The sequence below is a fragment of the Terrapene carolina genome, unplaced genomic scaffold (genome assembly GCF_002925995.2).
Source record: "Terrapene carolina triunguis isolate 2854851 unplaced genomic scaffold, T_m_triunguis-2.0 Scaffold67, whole genome shotgun sequence".
NCBI lineage: Eukaryota > Metazoa > Chordata > Testudines > Emydidae > Terrapene > Terrapene triunguis.
In genome coordinates, this window is record NW_020664418.1 from 30,371,123 (window position 1) to 30,391,399 (window position 20,277).

At 42.7% G+C, this 20,277-nt stretch overlaps 1 protein-coding gene across 3 annotated transcripts in view; it reads right to left on the reverse strand.

Moving 5' to 3' along the window:
• Positions 1-20,277, reverse strand: part of SCG3 (secretogranin III) — a 44,550-nt gene that overhangs the window by 21,453 nt on the left and 2,820 nt on the right. For 2 of the 3 annotated variants that reach the window (XM_024199821.3, XM_024199804.3), the window contains exons 5-8: positions 19,364-19,506; positions 18,132-18,293; positions 17,608-17,794; positions 11,351-11,464 (exon numbers count right to left, since the gene is read on the reverse strand). In XM_024199821.3, coding sequence (XP_024055589.1) covers positions 11,351-11,464; positions 17,608-17,794; positions 18,132-18,293; positions 19,364-19,506 — 606 coding nt within the window. The remainder of the gene's footprint in view (positions 1-11,350; positions 11,465-17,607; positions 17,795-18,131; positions 18,294-19,363; positions 19,507-20,277) is intronic. The other variant, XM_024199812.3, reaches the window with a different exon arrangement.

Genomic DNA, 20,277 nt, shown 5'->3' on the forward strand with positions numbered 1-20,277 from the left:
GGCCGCCGGGGTCGGGGGGAGAGCCGAGCCCCCGCCGGGGCTCGCCGCCCTCCCCTCCAGCCGCCCTCCCCCCCGGCGCCCTCCCCCCGGCCGCCGGGGGGAGAGCGGAGCCCCTGCCCCTGGCAAAAAACCCAGAGCCGGCCCTGCCCCTGACAGCTACCTTCGGCAAGAAACATGGAACTCTCACCCTCAAGGATGAAGTGTGGGAGAGCAGGAGACAGGGCTTCCTAAAAAAAGTTATGTCAATATATAACGTATGTACACCATGTGGCCAGCAAAATTGCCCTCCCGAGGCTGGGGTGTGGCTCCTTCTTACTGTTGATCATCTGTCAGAACACAAGGATCACTGGGAAATTCTGGCAGAGTAAATGTCTAACTTTTACTTAAGCCTTGTGAATTTGTCATGCATGTTTCTGGTACTTTTTCCCAACACACTTATCACCAGAATATTTTTACATGTGAACGTCTCCTTGAGAATCTGCCTGCCTGCCTGAGTGGTGTCACGGCCGAGTGTTTGCGGCCGAGTGTTTGCAGCCTCACCATTACCACTCACGAGAGAGTCATGTCATGTCACAGACCCCAGGTGGGGGCAACATGCCAAGAGGGGCAGGCTGGTCTGAAAAGAGACAGATGCAGCCTCACACACTGCTCTCTTGGTAATCAGCAATGAGAAGGAGAGGACACTCTGAGGGGCAGGGCCGGCCCACAACATTTTGGCACCTGAGGTGGGGAGTTCAAATAATGCCCCCATACTCCCTTGCTTGGGCCAAAACTTTGAAAGGTCCAAATTCTGCCTTCTTCCTGTTCTACTCCTCTCATGGTACTGCTCTGCTACCTACCCCAATAAAGGAGAATTAACTTAAAATGCCTTGTTCAAAAATTTTAAGTAACACAACTTTCAAATGCCTGAACAGCAAATGTAACTTTTCTTGTCTGCATAGTAAACACTGGCATTTTTATCTGTTTGAATAATCAAAGTAGTGCTTTCCGTGCCTTCTGGTTGCAAAAATTTGAACTGCTTCCTGCTGAAGGTCCACAGTCTGGACCAGCCTCTCTTGTGTCATTGTGGAGCATAGATGTGTTTTTATTAACTTCAGCTTGGAGAAGCTGCATTCTCCACGGCAACTGTTACAGGAAGTGTTAGAAGTATGCGCAGAGCAACAAAAGCATTTGGAAAGAGGATAGTCATCTTATTTGTGCACATATATTCCAGAACAGCCTTTGGAGTTGCTCCTGCTGAAATGTATTTTGAAAGAGCTTTCAGTTCATCACTAAATCACTCGCATCAATATCGCACATGTCATCACGTGTCAACACTGTCTCTAGTGCCCTGCATTGCTGGTGTAGGTCTTCTTCAGGTATAGTGAGGAGTTTTGGAATGTCATACAACATCCCAAACATACTGCTGTGTTCCTTGAGCTGCATGAAACGTTCTTCAACTGACTGTATTGCACAATCTAGCACCTGGTTAAAGAATTCAACTTCGAGTTGTTGTTTGGGGTCTCTTATGGGATTAGCCCATGTCTCGTAATCAAAATGTCTTCTTCTTCGGTGACTCTTGTATTCTTGAATGGGTGGGAAAATAGCTTCAGTGTGAAGTTCCTCTGCCAACTTCTGTGCACTCTTCAGAACGTTTTGAAATCCCTCATCTGACCGGTAAGACTGTAGGTATGACTTTGCTTTGTCCAGTTGTTCCATTGCTCCAGATATATCAAGGTCAACCCCTTGGAGTCTCTTGCTTACAACATTTATTTCAAACAGTATGTCATGCCACAACACTAAGCCACACAGAAATTTGAAGTTATGTATGTTTCTGGTGATTCCATTTCCCTCTGCCACTGTTCTCCCATGAACAGTTCCTGTCATAGCATTATCCTCCATAATGGCAACTATGGCATCATCTATCTTCCCAATTTGGTGTTTGATAGGCTTTATCGCCTCCTCTCAACTTTCCCGTCGTGTGGCACTCAGTGGTTTCAGTGTCAGAGAGGGTGTTCCCAGATGTTGCTTCAAAATTTGCCATTGATGAGTTGATGCAGAGAAAAATACATAGATGCTTTGAATTACATTAAAAAATTCAGCAGCCTCACTAGAAGCTGATGCTACATCACTGACCACCAAGTTCAATGAATGAGAACTGCATGGAACAAAAAAAACAGGAGGGTTTAACTCTCAGATTCGTGTCTGCACTCCTCTGTTCTTTCCTCTCATGTTGGCACCATTATCGTAGCCCTGACCTCTCATGTCAGCTATCGCAATTTCCATATCTTCCAGCTTTTTAAGCAGCACATTTGTCATACCAGCTCCTGTAGTATCATCAATGTCAATAAATTCTAGAAAATGCTCTCTGACAGTCACTATTGCAGGGACATTTTCACTAGGTTCTGTTGTTGTTACAAAACACACCATTAACGTTATTTGTTCCATATGGCTGATGTCAGGTGTGCAGTCCAGAATAACTGAGTAATATTTTGCTGATTTCAGATCTGCCACAATCTTGTTTGACTTTTGTTGCCAGTAACTGTATGATCTCATTTTGAATTGTTTTTCCAAGGTAGTGGTGTGTGTACATTTCTTGGGTGGTGACTCTTCTTAGATGCTCCTGGAGTACAGCATCAAACTCAGCCATCAGCTCCACAATTTGAAGGAAGTTTCCATTCTTTGGCACATACAGCTGATCTGAAGTGCCATGCAGTGTTAGGTTTTGGGTAGCAAGCATTCTCACAATGGCAATGAGCCTTTTTAGAACATTTTGCCAGTAAAGAGACTCTGATGCAATCTTCTCTTGATGCTGATCATCTATGGTGGCCTTTAACCTGAGTCTCATCTCAAGCTCTTTCCACCTATGGAATCCTCTCTGGTGATTTGCTGCCTTCTCATGGCATGCCAGATTTCTAGCCAGATTTTTCCAGTCCTTTGTTCCTGTAGAACCCAATGCAGCTGGAAAATTAGACTGGAAGAGTTTGCAACACAAACAGTATGCAGCATTCTGGGTTTTTGAGTACATAAGCCATGGCCTCTCCACTTTGTCACCATTGGGGATTTCACGCCAGTAATGTGTTGGATGGAAACTTCTATTTTCATTGTCTTTGGGGAACATGAAGTTTTTCACTTGCTGTGGCCCATGGAGTACAAGGAAGTCCCTCAGGCTACTGCTCAAGTGGGTCCACAGTCCTGGATCATCTAGACTTAAGGAACTAAACTCAGCAGCAGCTGTTTCTTGCGCCTCCACCTCACTCTTCTCTGATCTACACTTTTTTCAGGAATGTGCACGGTTACATCCATTTGAGATGGAGATATGGATGCTGCAGTAGCTGCCAGGTCACCTGCACTCTTACTAACTGGAAGATCAGGCATCTCCTCATCACTCACATCCTCACTGGGTCCGGAAGGCTCACTGTGAACATTTGTATCTATGTATCTCAGGAGAGCTCCTTCCTGCTTAGATAGAAAAGCTTCTTTTGCTTTCTTTCTTCGAATGCTGCCCCAGAGGGGCGTTTTCTTCTTTCACTCATGACTGCTGTTCTCTGCCAGCTATAGTGGCTCTCAACACTCAATTGAAGGGGACAAATAAGCAGGCTGGAAGCAGGGCCTGAGTGAGGGAAGATATCAGCCTCTTAAGGGCCTAACTGGCTCCTACTACTTCAGTTGACTGCCTGTTCTCCTCAAGTGGATTCAGGGAAGCAGCAGGAAACAGAAAACTCCCTGAGAAGCTGGTGTTAACCAGTCCAGGCTCCTGGGGGTGCTAGAGAAGTACATAAGAGGCTCCTCCTCCTCCTCTCTCTCCCTGCAGCTCCTGCTGCTTTCTGTTATTCCCTCTCACCTTTTCTCCTGCCTGCCTGTTATGTCGCTTGTGGCCTCCTTCCTCCAGCACAGCACTCCACCATCTCTGTGCATCTAGAGCAGAGAGAATACATATGCACCAGTAGCAGACACAATTTTCCACACTCTGGGTCCTAGTGGCGCCCCCCCCACAGTCTGGCACCTGAGGCGGCCGCCTCAGTTCGCCTCATGGTAAGGCCAGCCCTGCTGAGGGGGACATCACAATTAAGAGTTTGTTTGTTTGAGGGGGAAGCAGTGTCAGGATTTCCTTTGTTGTTCCTGTTTAATCCCCTCCCACAAAAGCTGGGCATCAGGCTAACCCCTTCATGTGGCTCAGGATAGCTAGATGCAGCTCCCTCCAGAGCAGTGGTTCTCAACCTATTTACCATTGTGGGCCGCATATGCAGCTCTCCCTGTGTTGTGTGGGCCACCTCCACACAATATATATACTACCTGTATGGTCCTGAGGATGTCACATTGGCCGCAGCTATGTGCTGATTGGGCCGCAGGTTGAGAACCACTGCTCCAGAGGATTTTAACATCACCACTCTGGGGTTAGCCAGATGGGAAATCTTTCAAGAGCCATATGATGCAATTTCTCCTCCTATCTAACCCCCTCCCTCTCTGGGGCTGCTCATGCTGCCTGTACAGCCCATTAAATAACATTCTGATAACATGCAGCTTGCGAAGGGCACTGGAGTGGGATAGGGGCCATGTAAACCCAGCCTGGAGGAACTTAATTTAGGAAATTCAGATAAATGGCACCCTCCCCCCAACATCCTAGTCCTAATCCCACATTTATGGTTTCAGTGCTCAGATGTGCCTACAGAGACACTGACTCCAGAAGGCAGTCCTTACGCTGAGCTGTTAAATAACAACAAATGGGTAGGCAAATGGTCCTTTCCCCACAAACAGAAAACAGGTACAGGGTGCAAAGCATTGGGCTTTCAAGAATCAGAGAAACCAAATTAATGCATCAACAGAGAAGCTATTAGGAGGGCTGGCACTTATAACAACAGATCCAGGGGGAGAGTGGGAAGAAGCAAAGGGACATTAAAGAAGAGCCATGGCATTTGCAAGAACAGAGGAATGAAATGCAATATCCTCCTTTTAGTTTAAAGGGTGTTACATGGGGTTTGGAGAGTCAAGAAGGGAGGAGTGGTTCAATGAGAGGGGGCTAGTAATACTGAAACAACTGAAACCTCCTTATAGTAATTCAGCTGATGCGGTCCAGCCCCTGTGGATATGCTATGACCTCACATGTCACTCAGATTTCTCTCTTGGCCCAAGATGTCCATATCTATACACTACAATATGGGGCAAATCCTTTCAGAATCTCAATGCCATGTCCTAGGCCGGCAGTCACATGCTTTTCATTCAGGAGCTGCCATTGGCTCTTTCTGGAGTCAGATCCGGCACTTTCACCAGACTGAAGAACTCCCACTTGAAGCCTCCGGGGCTTTGGGTGGGAAAGGAATGTAGATCAAGTCATTATTGGAATTGTTGTTCTGGGACAACCCACAGAAGCGCCACACGGTCTCTGGGGAAAGCAGGAAAACCATTTGACCTGTTTTGCTATTGAATTCAATGCCATCCCATAGATTGGCCAAGGGAGACTGACCTCCAATGTCCTTCTAGATAGGAGTGGATGGATCCAGACCATCCCTTTAGTGTCTCTTTATGGTGCGAAGGAGTGGATTTGGCCCTCAGGGCGCAGGAGAGCTGGCTGGTCAACACATCCATTTTTTGAGATGGAAGACTTAGGGCCAAACTGAGAGGTGACCTACCTGGTGGTGAAAGTTAAACATTGGTAAATGTGCGTATATATAAGTAGATGTAATTTGTTCATTGATGGGGACAGAAGGTTGTAGCAAGAAAAGCAACTGGGACTGTGTAATGAGGGGTTTGATAAGACTTAATTATATTCATAGGGGTGCCCTCCTTATGTCACACCTGCTTATACACTCCTGCCACAGCCCTCATCCTTCCTTCCCCTCCTCATGTAAGTTACATTCACCAACCTTTGTGTATCCTACATTGTCAGGGAGGCTTTCACCTGACAATTCAGATGCAGTAATAGTGAGTGAAAGAGGAATATGCTTCTGGACACTTTTCTGCTCTCTGCATTACGCTATTGGCTCAGTCCTGATCCAACCTAAGTAACTGGAAATTTTGCCATTGGTTTCAATGGAACATGTTCAGGCTCAGTGTCTGGAGTGGCTATATTGAGGAGTACTGCACAAGCTTGGCAGTGTACTCAGCTGTGTCCTTGTGTCCCAATTAAAGGCCAGGTTGTGTCTCCTGGGCACTGGCCTGTGTTGTGGTGGAGCTCTGAGGGGCACTGTGTAGGAGGGCCAAGGAAAGAACACCCACTTTAGCATCCCAAACAGTAGCGGAGAGAGCATGAGAGCAGCACAGCGAGTCAGTGCCCCCCTGGGATCAGAGGTGCATTTTTCCAGGGTATGCAGGGTTTGGGGTCTGCACTCCCTGTGTCCTCAAAACTTTCCACCAGAGAAAATCTTTGCAGCTGAACCACATGGAAATTCCTGTGTCTTCTTTCCCCTCCCGGTGGGATTTCCTTCAGAGGTACAATTTGGCTCCAATATAGTGTTACAGTAAAACTGTATTATTAGTAATATATTTAGAGAAGGGACAAACTAGTTTTAAAAACTCCGGGTATGTCCACCCAGGCGATTGCTCATACCGAGGGTGCGTGCCTACCTATGAACCACCTACCCACTGCTGGTATGTCATGTCATTTGGAATCCTTCTCTGAATTGCCCATGAGAAACAAATGACAAGGCGAAGGGGAGATGCATGGAGACATCTGTTCATGTCCAGTTCCAACCAAAATAATCTCCTACTCAGTTGTGGAAGGGGCTAGAGAATCTGACAGTGATTCAGAGCTGAAGGAAGGAGGTGTGAAAGAGATGGCTCTGGCTCAGAGTTGAAGCAAGGAGGTGGTTCTGACTCAAACACTATAAATATTGAAGAGATGAAGCCATGTCTATTTTTCCTCTTAGCCACCAAACTGGTCTGCTTTTGGTTCTATGGTATCCCTACACTTGGGAGATACATGGGGTTAGAAGTTCACGTGCTAGTGCAGATTTTATTGAATTGGGATGGCAAAGGATAAGATTGCTACAATATTACTCCCATAAATGCTATGCCAACAGGTAAAATGTAAGCCCTATTCTCTAAAGAGTATAGGTTAAGTGTTAAGTACCACAATGAAGTCCGATTTGTCCCCTGATGCCTTATAAGTATTTGTCCAGCTTCTCTTAAAGCTCTGTTTACATTACACTCCAATATTTATTACAAATATTTTCCATAATGATTATAAAGGGACTCATTATATTTAGGGATTTATTTTGAAATGTGGTAATTCATTACCATATTTAAATGAACTGGAGCTCTTTTGGGAGCCATGCTATTTGTTTGGAATCCTGGGAGGCTTTCCCACTACATATTTATTAAAATTAGATGATTTTCTGTATGCATTTAGCATCAATAGAAGAGTGGGATGACAGATTAACCCGCACCCATCTTCATCTGCCCAACCAGAAAGAAGGAAACCCGAGCCTCACAACCAGTTCTAAAGCACCACAGGACAGTTCTGGATTAGCTTCAGATAAATTAACTACAATTCAACACCTTTAAAAAAAAAGGATTCACCTACACGGAGATACCCTTCCACCTTAAAATGAGCTGGGGTGATAATGGTGGGGGAGGGGAGAAGAACCCACATACAATACACTGGAGAGGAGACTCTCAGCACCCAGAGAAACTCCCTTTCTTTGTGCCATTCAGCCTGTGCATTACTGACATATTTATCTCATCGCTATAGAGACATGGCTCGGATGGGAGAGACAAGCTGTCAAAGGGAAACTCCATCGTGCTTCTACTCAGCACAATGAAAGAAAGCTAAAGAAGGAAAGTGAAATGTTGTTCATGCTCCAATATTAAAATGGTGCATTGCACAAAGATCTATACAATGTGGCATTGATCCTGTCCTGCTGAAGTCAATGGGAGTTTTGCCATTAACTTGAACAGGAGATGCGTCCAGTCAGCATCTCTCAGGAGGCCCTCAGCACCTTGCAGGATTTGGGCCTTTAGTGATCAGTCTCAAACTCTTTGTAGAACATCCAGAATCAGCTAGTTGTTAAATAAATAGAAACCTTATCTTCAAAGTATAAACATAATGAACTATCTCAAGTCCTATTCGGCATACAATAACCCAACTTCTCCACTCTGAAGGGCTCTTGCTCCTTTGCATTGTTCAGAAACTGCATGGATTCAGTCTCTACGATAGATTTTCAAAGCAGTCTAGAGGACATTAGACACATATCTACAATTAGCTTTAATGGCAGACAACATGTCTAAATCTCATAGACTGCACTGAAAATCTCACCCTGCCACTTTAAGTATTGGATTTTGAGCAATGTGTGTTAGAGGGATGTAGATCATCTGCCTTATTTGCTTTATTATTTATTAGGTGCTGTGGGGCATGAAGTGTAGAGAACAGCTGTCTGCCCTTTCATCTATGCATCACTTTGCATGAATTTTCACCCAAGTCACTAACATTCCTAGATCTCCCTGCTCCAGAAATTCTGCTGCTCCTCTCCACTCCCCAAGCCAATGAAAATAGATCTCCCATACACCAGAGTTTAATATTTGAAATGTATGCAACCTTTCTGGAATTTTTCTAAGCCCAGGCAATACAACTGTATCCTATATCCATGTTGTCCTTTTTATTCTGACACCCTTTATACTCTTTTTTGGCTGCAAACATTTTTACTAAAATAGCATCCAACCTTCACAGGACAGGGGTACTCCCCAGAAAGAATCTGTAAAGGGGAGGAGTCTCCCTGGAAACATACTGCAGAGCTTTCACATTGCTGAAGAATTTCCCCCTCCCCCCACGCCCAAGTGTGGCATCAATAGTTAAAAAGTGGAGTGTTGGGAGGATAGCTGGCATTCTGCCAACAGCGGGACAGTTGCCCAGTATGATGTGTTTTGGATGAATGCACATTTTACCTTCGTTTGTTCCAGCTTCTCTTTAATGGTTCCAGACTTGTGCTTTCTGCTAGAGTGCATCACTGGTTTTACATATATATTGTTTCTTGATGTCTGGCTTCTGCATTATGGATTATATTAGTCACATTACAAGACTTTCAATATGTATTGGTTTTATATATTTAATTATCAATTTTGTTTTTCTCTGTGTGTGTGTGTGTGTGTGTTTCCCCAGCACCATCCTTCAGCTAGATCCTGTGCAACTTAGGGCTAAACCTAATAGCATAATTCACTGTTGCAGCAAGACATTTTCCCCTGGAGTGGGATACAGTGATGATGACATAATGCTGTGGTTTCAAATCCCAAACCAGCTGTCACTGGTAGATGCATTTAAACTCACTGCCTCTATGTCCATGGAAGAGACACAAAAGCTTATGACTTGATTTAATAAATGATTTATTATTTTTAATATATAATTCAGGGATGTAGTTTCCACATGGCTTCAGTCATAAGACAGGCAAAAGTAAATTATGCAGCTTAATGCTGTAGTAAAACAGGGCGAGAATATGTTTCCATCTGCCCAGATACTCTAAGTATTTCCTCCTTTGTCAAGCAACATGGGATTTGATGCTGCTTACTAATTCTGGTCTGAGGGAGCAATTAAATAGCTGTGAATTTTTTTTTAATAAAGGCATTTTTTTCCTCTTTCTGACACACATTTATAATAATTATATTTTTTACTGTGTATGTGTTATACATTGAGCCCATATCTGTAGCACCTAGACTGCACTAAATAGCACTTGTATATATGCCAGAATTTATATGTATATTAAATCATTTTGTAATGTTTAGATGTATAACATTGACTATGCCACTATACCAAGCTAATCTTCTCATATATTTTCTATCCTTGAACTCCTGAAAATATTTGCTCAATCTATGAAGGTCAAATTTAAAGTCATTTCTCAAGTCAGTCAACAGTAAATCTAAAAAAAGATTACCACAGAAGCAACTTGAGACCTATGAAAGAGCTTTTTCCATTACAGTAAATTGCTTTGATGGAGCACAAAAAAGATCTATCTCTGTCTCTCTACAAATCACAGGTTTGCAAGGCATAGCCTAACTACATCAGTTGCCAGAAAGAATATGTTTTGTCACCAAAAACTCTTAACCTAATCCCTGTCCTCTTCCCCACCATGTCATCCTGGCAATTTGTTTCCAGGATCGAAGTATTTATATACCCAAAGCAAAGCCAATTTGAACAAATATCCTAAATATTAATAGGCTAAATGTGTCCCTAATGTAACTCCATTGACTTCAGTGGAGTTAGATCAGAGATAAAATGAGCCCATTATGTTTTGGCATGATACTATTGAGAAAAGCACACAAGTCACACTATCTCCATTAGCGACGACGATAGTGAAACCTCCACAGTGCTTATGTCAATCACTTTATTGTATGTGGCACCTTTAATACACATACAGAGACTGTGCAGTAAAGGACCAAATACTGACAGATGTTGTCTCAACATATGATGCTTTTAGCAGCCCCCTAGAATGGAGTGCAAGACTTGTCCAGGGATTTACTACATTATTTAGAGTACAAAAATAATCAGAGTGTATTTTCATTATGAGCTACAGTACCTTCTGTGACCAGGTTATTGTAACAAATCCACGCAATTACAGTAGGATCCAGTAATCAGATATCTGCAACTGTCCATGTCATACAAGGCTATGGGCTCCATGAAAGGTCACTGCTGATCCTGGCTCTGTGACAGGCTGATTTATTTAGCTGAGAGGTCAAAAACTTATTATGCAAAACCAGACCAGGAGAGTTGAGAAAGTGACGGGTCGAGGAGAGCTAATGCAGATGAGCCCTCCTCCTGCATCCTGGGCTGCTCAGTTTGAATGGCTATGAATGCTTAATGTACAAGAGTATGTGGATGCCAAAAGAGGAGGTTTATGAGGGTGAGTTTATATCTCTTAAAGAAAAGGGAATTTGCATAGCCAAGAGTGATATGAAGGGGTTCTGGGAGCCAGCAGCCTCAGAGCCTATTGCTGAGCTGTGACCCAAAGTTACAATGCAGCAAACTTGACAGATGGTGGGAGAGTTACGTGATCCAGGTCCCCAGAATTAGGCCCACTCTACTATAGGTGTTTGTGGATGGCAGAATAAAGGTCCTAATATGTAGGATTTCTTTTGGGAAAATATAAGGGCCTGATTTGTCACCAGTGTAATGCCACTGAAATTAATGGAGTTACACTGCAGTGAATTAGCCTCTACATTTACATTTGATTGATAACCTTTCATTTCATAAGACGAAAACAGTGAAACATATGAAATGCAGCACTGTTGTAAAGAATGAGCATAGAAGTGATGCCTCAATATTCTGAGTGATCACACCTGAAATAAGACTGGCATCAAGTGGGATGACAATATAATTATCACTGTTAGTGGTATAAGAATTTAGGATGAATAATGTTATTATAAAGAATAAAATATGTGCTCTTACCCAGATACGAAACACCTTCTTCTGGTGTGATTGTTCCATATTTAACCATCATCTTCACAAAATCAATCAATGTCTTCATGATAGTTATCAGGGTTTCTTTTTCTTTTGCCTCCTCTGTGTTAAGGGACAAAGCAAAATATAAGTAGTCAGAACTATGGCCAACTCGGAGAAATTCAGTCCTGCAAACTTTTTGTCAAGTTCATGGATAAAAAACATGTCCTGGTCATGAAAAGAAAAGGCTGAGATGGCTTAGTGAAGAGGAGAGGTGTCCTATGTCTTATGTAATGAACTAAAACTGCTCCTTCAAAGCTGTTATGGCCTACTGCGGAAAAAAGTACTGTAGAGATTTATTCAGGCCCAAATCTATTCCCCTGTAGCTGACCCAGAACAAGTTTGCAAGGCCCCTGAGCTACAAAGCTGTAAGGGCTGCATCTTATTCTGAGGAGTTATTCACCCTCAGAAGTTGCCAGTTGCTCCCTTACCCAATTTCACTCGTTCTGTAGGGCACAGTGCATGACTTCATTTGGGGTTGTCAGCAGGGGAGCCTCCCCAATATCTGATGTGGAAGGATGGGCTCTTCTCACCAGGAATCACAATGGACTCTGCAGCCCAGAGCACATGTCCCGGGCTGCGACATTCATAATAATGCTTGTCACTTAAGGCCTAGATTTTTAAATGTATTTAGGTGTTGCTGTGCTCAGCACCACAACACCTACCAGATTTAGGAACCTAAATATCACTGTCAAAAGGGATTTAGGCACTTAGAAGTCTAATCCTATGGACAATCAATTAGGCATTGTGATGCGGAGTCCAGCAATGCATCAATACCTTTAAAAATCTTGGCCTTAGCTTTTCTATACAGCTTTTTGTCTGTGTATCTCAAAGCACTTTACAAAGGAGGGCAAGTATCATTATCTCTATTTTACAGGTGAGCAAACTAAGGGTATGTCTACACTGCTGCAGGAAGTGAGCCTTCCAGCCTGACTCACGCTAGCAGGGCTCGAGCTAGCACACTAAAAATAGCAAGTGTGGCTGTGACTTAGGCAGAAGCTCAGGCTCTCAAGCCCACCTGACCCCCCCCCCCAGGTGTGATCTTGGGTGGCTAGCCTGAGTATCTGCTAGAACTGCCATGTCTACACTGTTATCTTTAATGTACTAGTTTGAGTCCATCTACCTGGGCTCGGAGGCTTACTCCCAGCTTCACTGTCGACATACCCTGAGATGAAGTGACAACGATCACCCAGCAGGCCAGGGACAGACTCGGGACTAGCACCCAGGCTTTCTGACTCCCAGTGCACTTCCCTAGCCACTGGACCACATACCTCTCCCCATCTTCTTCTTTATCTGGGAAGAGCCTATCCCAGTGTTGGCATTATATCCTGCCCTGCACTAGCAAGATAGCTCAGCGACTCTCTGCTTGGGCACTACTCCTCTGCTCTCCCCAAACTTACGCCTCAGAAGAGTGAGCCCCTAAATTGTCAGCGTGACACAGAGTGGGATAAATGAAAGCAAAACTATATTTTACCACTTTAAAGTCTATTTCATTAGTCACATCAAGAAGATTGGTCTTCAATGACAATTACATTATTTTCTCATGGCGACATTCACTCCTGTGCAGAGGGGTAGCATAAGAGCTATGCAGCACTTACATCCCATGTAAGTCCTCAAAACATGGATGCTCCTCTGCACAGGGCTGTATTTCACCCTCACTGAGTAGCTCTGAAAGCTGATGTCAATGTAGATATAAATATGTTGGCACTTTTACTTGAAACTCCTACAGAATATGATGCCTGCATTCTCCCCTCGAGCAAAGACAGTAAAATCAACTGGCTGCTTATTATTTAGAACTTGAATCACTAGTCTTCGTACCTACACTACAGAGCTTTTCTCTTTAACTAAACAGACCTGAAAGAAGCCCAAGATCTAGGATGTGATGCACGGAGTTTATTTATTCATTTATATATGGCACTAATTGCAGTAGCATCTGGATCCTTCGCTTGAATTAAAAACATATCATTAAAATAAATATTACAATCCTCATAGCCGAAGCAAAAGACTGCCTTACTGTGTAAGACCAATAACTCCCTGTGCTGGCTACAGCTCGTTCCGTACCACCATTCAAATAGTCACTCAAAGGCCTGCCACCACACCTACTCCACTTCCACTGACAATTGATGGTGAATGATTGGATGGAACTTAATGCACTGGCTTGGCAGCTGAGAGGGAGATGTCATCCAGTGAATTTTTCTTATCTGGATTTAGCATGGATACATGGGTCTTAAGCGATTTGCATCATTTAAAACATTTCAGCTTTAATGGGAGAGGAAATCCTGTACTGGTAGGATTAGGACCCTAATTTACAGCGCCCTCAATGCTACAACTCAATAATACCATTTAAAAAAACAATCGGAAGGTCCTGATAATGGAGGGCTGAACAAGTCTTACGCTATAAAGTCTCAATTTATACATAAAAAGAGCTTGATGTTTCAATAATGCATATTCCACAGTCCTGGGGTTTTCTTTTACAGGTCTCATGTCCATTATATTTAACTTCCCAGCCCTAATTATACTTCAAAGAGAACTGAAGCCAAAAAAAGAAACAAAAGCAGTAAGCTGCTTGCTCTAATGAGTAATTTCTGCATGTTTCTAAGGGGATAAACTCACAGAAATATGGCTGTAAATTGGAGCTGCCTGGGGGTAGAGGTGTGGATCTACACTACTGGCGCTTCAACCAAGTGTTAACCTAAACATGAGACTGGAAATAGTGGCTGGAAGAGAAAAGGCTTGAGAGGGTGAGATTATTCCAGCTAACAGGGTTAACCATGGAAGGAAGGGTAGGCTTTATTGTAGAGTGCTCACCCCCCCCCCCCCCCCTGCCCCAAATTCCCTTTCTAACATCTCCAGAGCAAATCCTAGTCCCAATGTTGGATACTGGGGGGGAAGGGCAGGGGGCACAAGAGGAATCATCCCTCAAGCTAGAGAGTGGCAGTGGAATTATTCTGAGGTTATTATTGCAGCCTCTGGACTTCAGCAATCTACACTGCTGTTGTGCCATCCCCCACTCAGTGGAAGTTAGGCTGGTAGACTAGCTCCCATTGGGTGAACAGACAGCAAGTGTGAAAAATCGGGACAGGGGGTAGGGGGTAGTAGGAGCCTATATAAGAAAAGGACCCAAAAATTGGGACTGTCCCTATAACATCGGGTCACCCTAAGCTCCCAGAACCCTTTTGTGCACTGAGGTGCAGGAGATCCCTCTGAATCATGCTTCCCTATATGGAGGGAGTGCAACCATCCTACTTCCACAGTGCAGCAAAACTGCATCAGTTCCACTGTTCTCAAAGCCTGATGTGACTGCAGGAGGTAAAGGGGATTTGCCTTTATTTGAATTACCATATTGTGCAATTAAGTGGAGAGTAAACTGGAGTACTCCCCTATCTGTTGTCTGCATTGGCTTGTTGCTAGTCCTCTTGCGTTGTACAGTGTACGGTATAGTTATTCAGAAGTCATCAGGACTTTTCCTAACATAGGCAGGAGCAATTTTGGCTCAGTAATCCAGAACATAAGGAAAGACCTTAAATCCCAGCCTCTGTTAGCCCTCTGTTTTTGTAGTAGAGCAAGCACTAGTAAATAATTATATCTCCAAAACTACAGTATCTGTTCCAAATGCTGCCTTAGATATCCCAGCTTCATGTTTCCAGCAATTAGAAACATCTTTCTCACTCTTCCTTTGAGTAACAAAGGCTCAGGATAAAAAATGCCTTTTTTTTTTTTTTTTGCAAAACAAGACTAGAAGATCAGGGATTAAAGGTCTGATGCAAAGTTGATTGAAGCCAATAGAAAGACACCCAGGCTTTGAAGCAGACCCCAAATTTTAGTCCATCAAGCACAGGTAGTTGGATGAAGATTTTCCATTGTGGGTGAAGTTGGGATGTGAGAAAAACATGAGATCCTGACACTTGATATAATGTGAGAGATTTAAAACCAAAAAACCCCCCTACTCTTTGAAATTCCCGAAATGCTTAACAGAAAAATTTATCCAGGATAAAAATAACACCCAGATATGTACAGAAATTGTGGTAGAAATTTATTCTTGCACCAGAAATGTATCTTCTTCCAAGAACTACAAGATAAAAACCAGTCTGGAGGCCAGAGGGTGGCCCAGGTACAATCAGCTGAAAGCTGCACACAGGGTTTATTGTACAATGTCTGAAATGTCCAAGAATCTAATCTAGAAGTGGTCTTATCCTCCAGCAATCACAATGAACATCTTATATCTACAACTGGATAGCAGACCTTGAGGTCAAAACTCCTTGTGATAGGAAATTATTTTGGGGGGCAAGAATTAATGCCTTTTTGAAAAAGGCTTGGAATAACATCTGTTCCTTATGCTATAGAGTAGCCAGGGGTTGCCATGAAATTAATACATTTTAATACTCTGGAAAAAAATTACTGAACCCCTGGAGAACTTCACAGGCTTGGGCTCAGGGATTTTAATCTTTTCTGTCAATGCTTGAAAGGTGCAGGGACAAAGCAGCACATGTCTCAGGACTGTCCAGTGAAGAATACTGGAAGAAAATATAATTCTTTAAAGGCACATCTTAGAGAAAGATATGAACATAGCAATGCCACTTTGTATATGGGAAACTCATATCAGATCCATGGGCTCACAAAGGGAGACAAAGTGTCTCAACAGAAGTTTATGGATTGCCACAAGGGTATGACTCACATATTGGAAAGATGTATCTGTACATTCAGCGTTGGGGTGGATCCTGACCCTCTCAGGGCCTACTTCTTAGCCAGTGATTTTCATGATAAATGGGAGCTAAAGTTAGAGCTATATTTAATAAAGTGGGCATATATCCTCCTTTCTTGCCCATACGTACCCCTGACTTTTCTCAGTACTTCTGCTCCTCATTCTTCTCTGCTCCGTTCTATCACAGCTATATACCAAACAAGTCATTGCTATTTCTGCCTCAGCAGCATGAAACTCATCCACCCCCACACAGTTATCTGCATGGCCTTCTGCATGCCAAATTGTCACTAATGTGCACAGTGAGGAATCAGGTCCACTGTCAGGCAGGACCAGGTGGAAACAATTTCCCCCCCCCATGGCACGGGGCCCGGCAGCACTGGGGAGCTGCCTGAGCAGGTTTTTACATTGCTGCCTGTAAGTCAACACACAGCTGCAGGGTGTGATTGCATCTTCTCTCTCATGGTTTGATACAGGCTGGCAGGGGAGGAGGGTGGGATACAAGAAGAGATAGAGACATATGCAAAGGCTGGTGCCCAGTTCCTTGTTCTTGACAACCTACTGAGCCACACAGGTCTCTCTCTGATCTGTGGGCAGTGAGAGAAGAGGAAGAACCACCACCACCTCAGGCTACCCAGAGGAAGAGAACAAAAAGAAGAACCCAAGCCTTCTGGAATGGACCACGGAAAAAAAATCCCCTCTGGTTCTGGTTCCTGCTCCCCACTCATTGCCTGTGGAGATCGGTTGGGAGAGGATCCAGACTCCTGCAGAAAGAGGAATCTGCAGAGTAAGTGGTTGCTGGCTACGATGGGGAGAGAGAGAAAGAATGTTGCTGGCTGGGGGGAGTAAGAGTGGGCGTGAGACAGAGTGTGTGCTGACAGGGTCTGTGGCTAGGTGCCACAATCTAGCTCATAATAAACTGGGACAGAATAATGCCTAACTCCAGAATAGCAAGAAGTGATTCAGGGCTTTCACTGCAATATATAACAAAGTCTGTGGTTTATGAATAGGGTGGGGAGGCTAAGGCCAATTTACCAGCATGATCATTGTGTTGATGATAATGTAGCCTGATTCACTTTTTGTATCTCCCTTAGCTTAGGAGACAAGGGTGTTACTGGAAATATCTCTGGGTAAAAACAACCTGCCATCTCTTTCAGCTTACATCTTAAAGGAAGGAGATGAACAGAAGAAGAATTCAAGGCTCCTGGGTCTCACAGTACATGCCTGGTGGGGCTGCAGAGGTAGCATACTTTGCACCAGGTGAATGAAGTTCATCACATCACTCTCTCTAGCGGATCTAGAAGTGAGGGTGATGGGATCCAAAGGGAGTTGCATTCAGCCTCCTCATCTTAAGGAAAGTCCTTAAGACATGGGGCTTTGAAGTTAGAGGGAAGGGGATTTCAGGCTGAGAGGAAGAAAATGGGGGAATCCTTTGCACCCAGCTTTTTCCAGCTTTTCTTACTAAATATTTCTATAAACACATGACAGAGAAAAATATAGAGTTCACCTGAGTTAAGACTTTTTAGTAGTCCATAAAAGTTTGGGAAATACTGGAGGTCCTCAAAATTATCCTCAGAAGGCAGCTCGTTTCTTCTTTCCAAGACACTGGAGGAGGGCCAGGTGTTAACCAAAGTATCATCAATTTCTCCATTCATGACACCAACTTGATCAGCGACGTTTGGTGTCTCCACAGACAACATTGAAAAATGAAAAAATATATAAGTACATGGATATGATTGATATCATTAAAAGACCAACAAACACACAGCATAAGAAAATGATGCTCTCAACTAGAGCCAGTATTTCTGTAATTAGAAGGAGGTCAATGAGTTACTCAGTTATTCCAATTTAGGATCTTGTTATAAACTTTTATGTAATGCATTGCTCATATTTTCTAGCTGTTGGCATTTCTTTAAAAATCTTTTTATCATTTCCAAATTGAACTAATTATTCCCTGAAGCATAGAACAGTGCATTGGTCTTCTCAGACTATTTGGTAAGTGAGTCAAAACGATTAGCTAATAATAATTACCATTTTTTCCTCCTGCTTTTCTTCTGTATCACTGTCTGTTCTGCTTGGAGGGTAATCAAGATCTTCTGACTCCTTCTCACGATCTTTTGCTTCATTAGCAATTAACTGCTGTAAGACCTCAGCCACTTCATCCTCTAATGTATAGGCCTGGCTCTCTGTGATCTGTTAATAATTTAATAATAGGATTTGTTTTTTTTAAAATTTAATATGTAATTTGAGAATTGAACTTTATAAACTCATTCTATGGTAGTTAGTTACTTATTTGGTTACTTAGCTAGCTTGAATGTAGCCAAATTAAGTTAAAAACCTACACAGACATTCCCCCACACTAAATAAAGGACTGCCTTTTGCGATATATCAGTACAGTGCCTAGCACAATGGGTCACTGAGCTGGTTGTAGCCTGTAGATGCTACTAAGAAAGAATACATATGTGACAGAGTACAGTTATATAAAGATGGAAAATAAAGTCAATTGTCCACAGCTCCACTCAAATGCATTTGCTCCTTTATGTTACTTCTTAACAACTATTTTTTGAGCCTGGACTCAGTCCTATAACTGTTCCACACAGATCTCCCATTCAAATCAGTGGGAGTTCAGCATGCAGCAACTGCAGGTTTAATAGGATAGATAATACTACTAATAGATTAAAACATAAGGACTGGGTAGAACCGTAGGTTAAAACACCAGCCTGTCATCTCTGGAGACCTAGAATCAAATCCATTTTATGCCATAAATCAAAACAACAAGCAGCATTTATTGCGCCAGATTCTCAGCTGGTGTAAATCACTGTAGTGTCATTGAAGTCAATGAAGCAATGCGGATTTACACCATTTGGAGCATCGTTCACAAAAATCACAAGGCAAATTGACAATACAAAAGAATTCAATGAAAACAAAAAGTGAAATGGAAGTAAAAATGAGTGTGCTGCTCTCCTTCTTGTCCTCAGTGGACTTTTATTTACACACCATAAAACCATTTTACAACTTGGCATCTTTCATAGCAAAGCTCTGGACTGGAACAGCAGGGTTATTGCAGGGTAAGATTGATGTGCAATGGCACAATTGAATTGAGAAGGTTGCTTATAGCCTGACTCACACATGCTTCCTGATTCAAGCCAGTGTCATTAACTTTTCAGTTGCACAGACACCACATTCAGCCCAACTATTAAAAAAATAAGTAAGGGAAAATAAACTGACAAAATAGCTAGATGAAATGATAACAGGAAACTTACTAGACCCAAATTTAGAAGCTTCGAGACAATTTTGTCAAATACGCCTCTATCATTTTCCTCATAAATTCTCGTGGCAATCTTCTGGACAATGTCTTCAGCAGTTAAGGGAGTGCCATCTAACTGATGAAGACCATCTGGATCATCTAAAAGGATTACAATTTAACTATTCACTAAACACCTCTATTTCATTTGATTTACATATCTTTTTAAAAAAATATCTGTACGTTGTTTTCTCCTTTCAACACAAACATCCACTTTTCTTCAAATGTTGAAGTAGGGTGACAGTTATGCTTTGCCACAGTGTTTTGTAAAGCATTATATCAATAACAACACAATGGTCTTAATGCACAAGTGCTTACCCTCTTCTGAAAAATGCCTTTCTCTGGCTGAAGCTTTCTAATGAGCACAAATAAGCACAGGGAAATATATTCAATTTCTGTTTGTAGAAAAGTACTTTAAAATGATATACCATTGCTCCCCTATATGCTTGTGTTGTTGGTATTTATTTTAATCATATGGCTTTGTAGAACAAAACAGGTCACAGCATATTATTTTTTCCTGTTTGGATTTCAGCAAATCAAAGGTTCAACCCTGCAACCCTTACTTATGCAAATAATGCCATTCTAAGCCAATGCAACAGTGAATATGATGAGCAGGCTTTGACCCATGGTATAAATATAAAACACCTTGAGCCAAATACTGCTTACCTTACTCATAGGACTTACTTAACCCACTGAAGTTAATGAACTACTCCTTCAAGTAAAGCAGGCATAATCTGGTCCTAAATCATTTTTCCTTCTTCACTATGTGGAAAATAACAAATGTGCTAAATAATAGACTTAATATCTGAAATAAACAGGTATGCAAATTAGTTAGTTCTATATTACTAATACATTAAGTGCACTTTCTTTTAC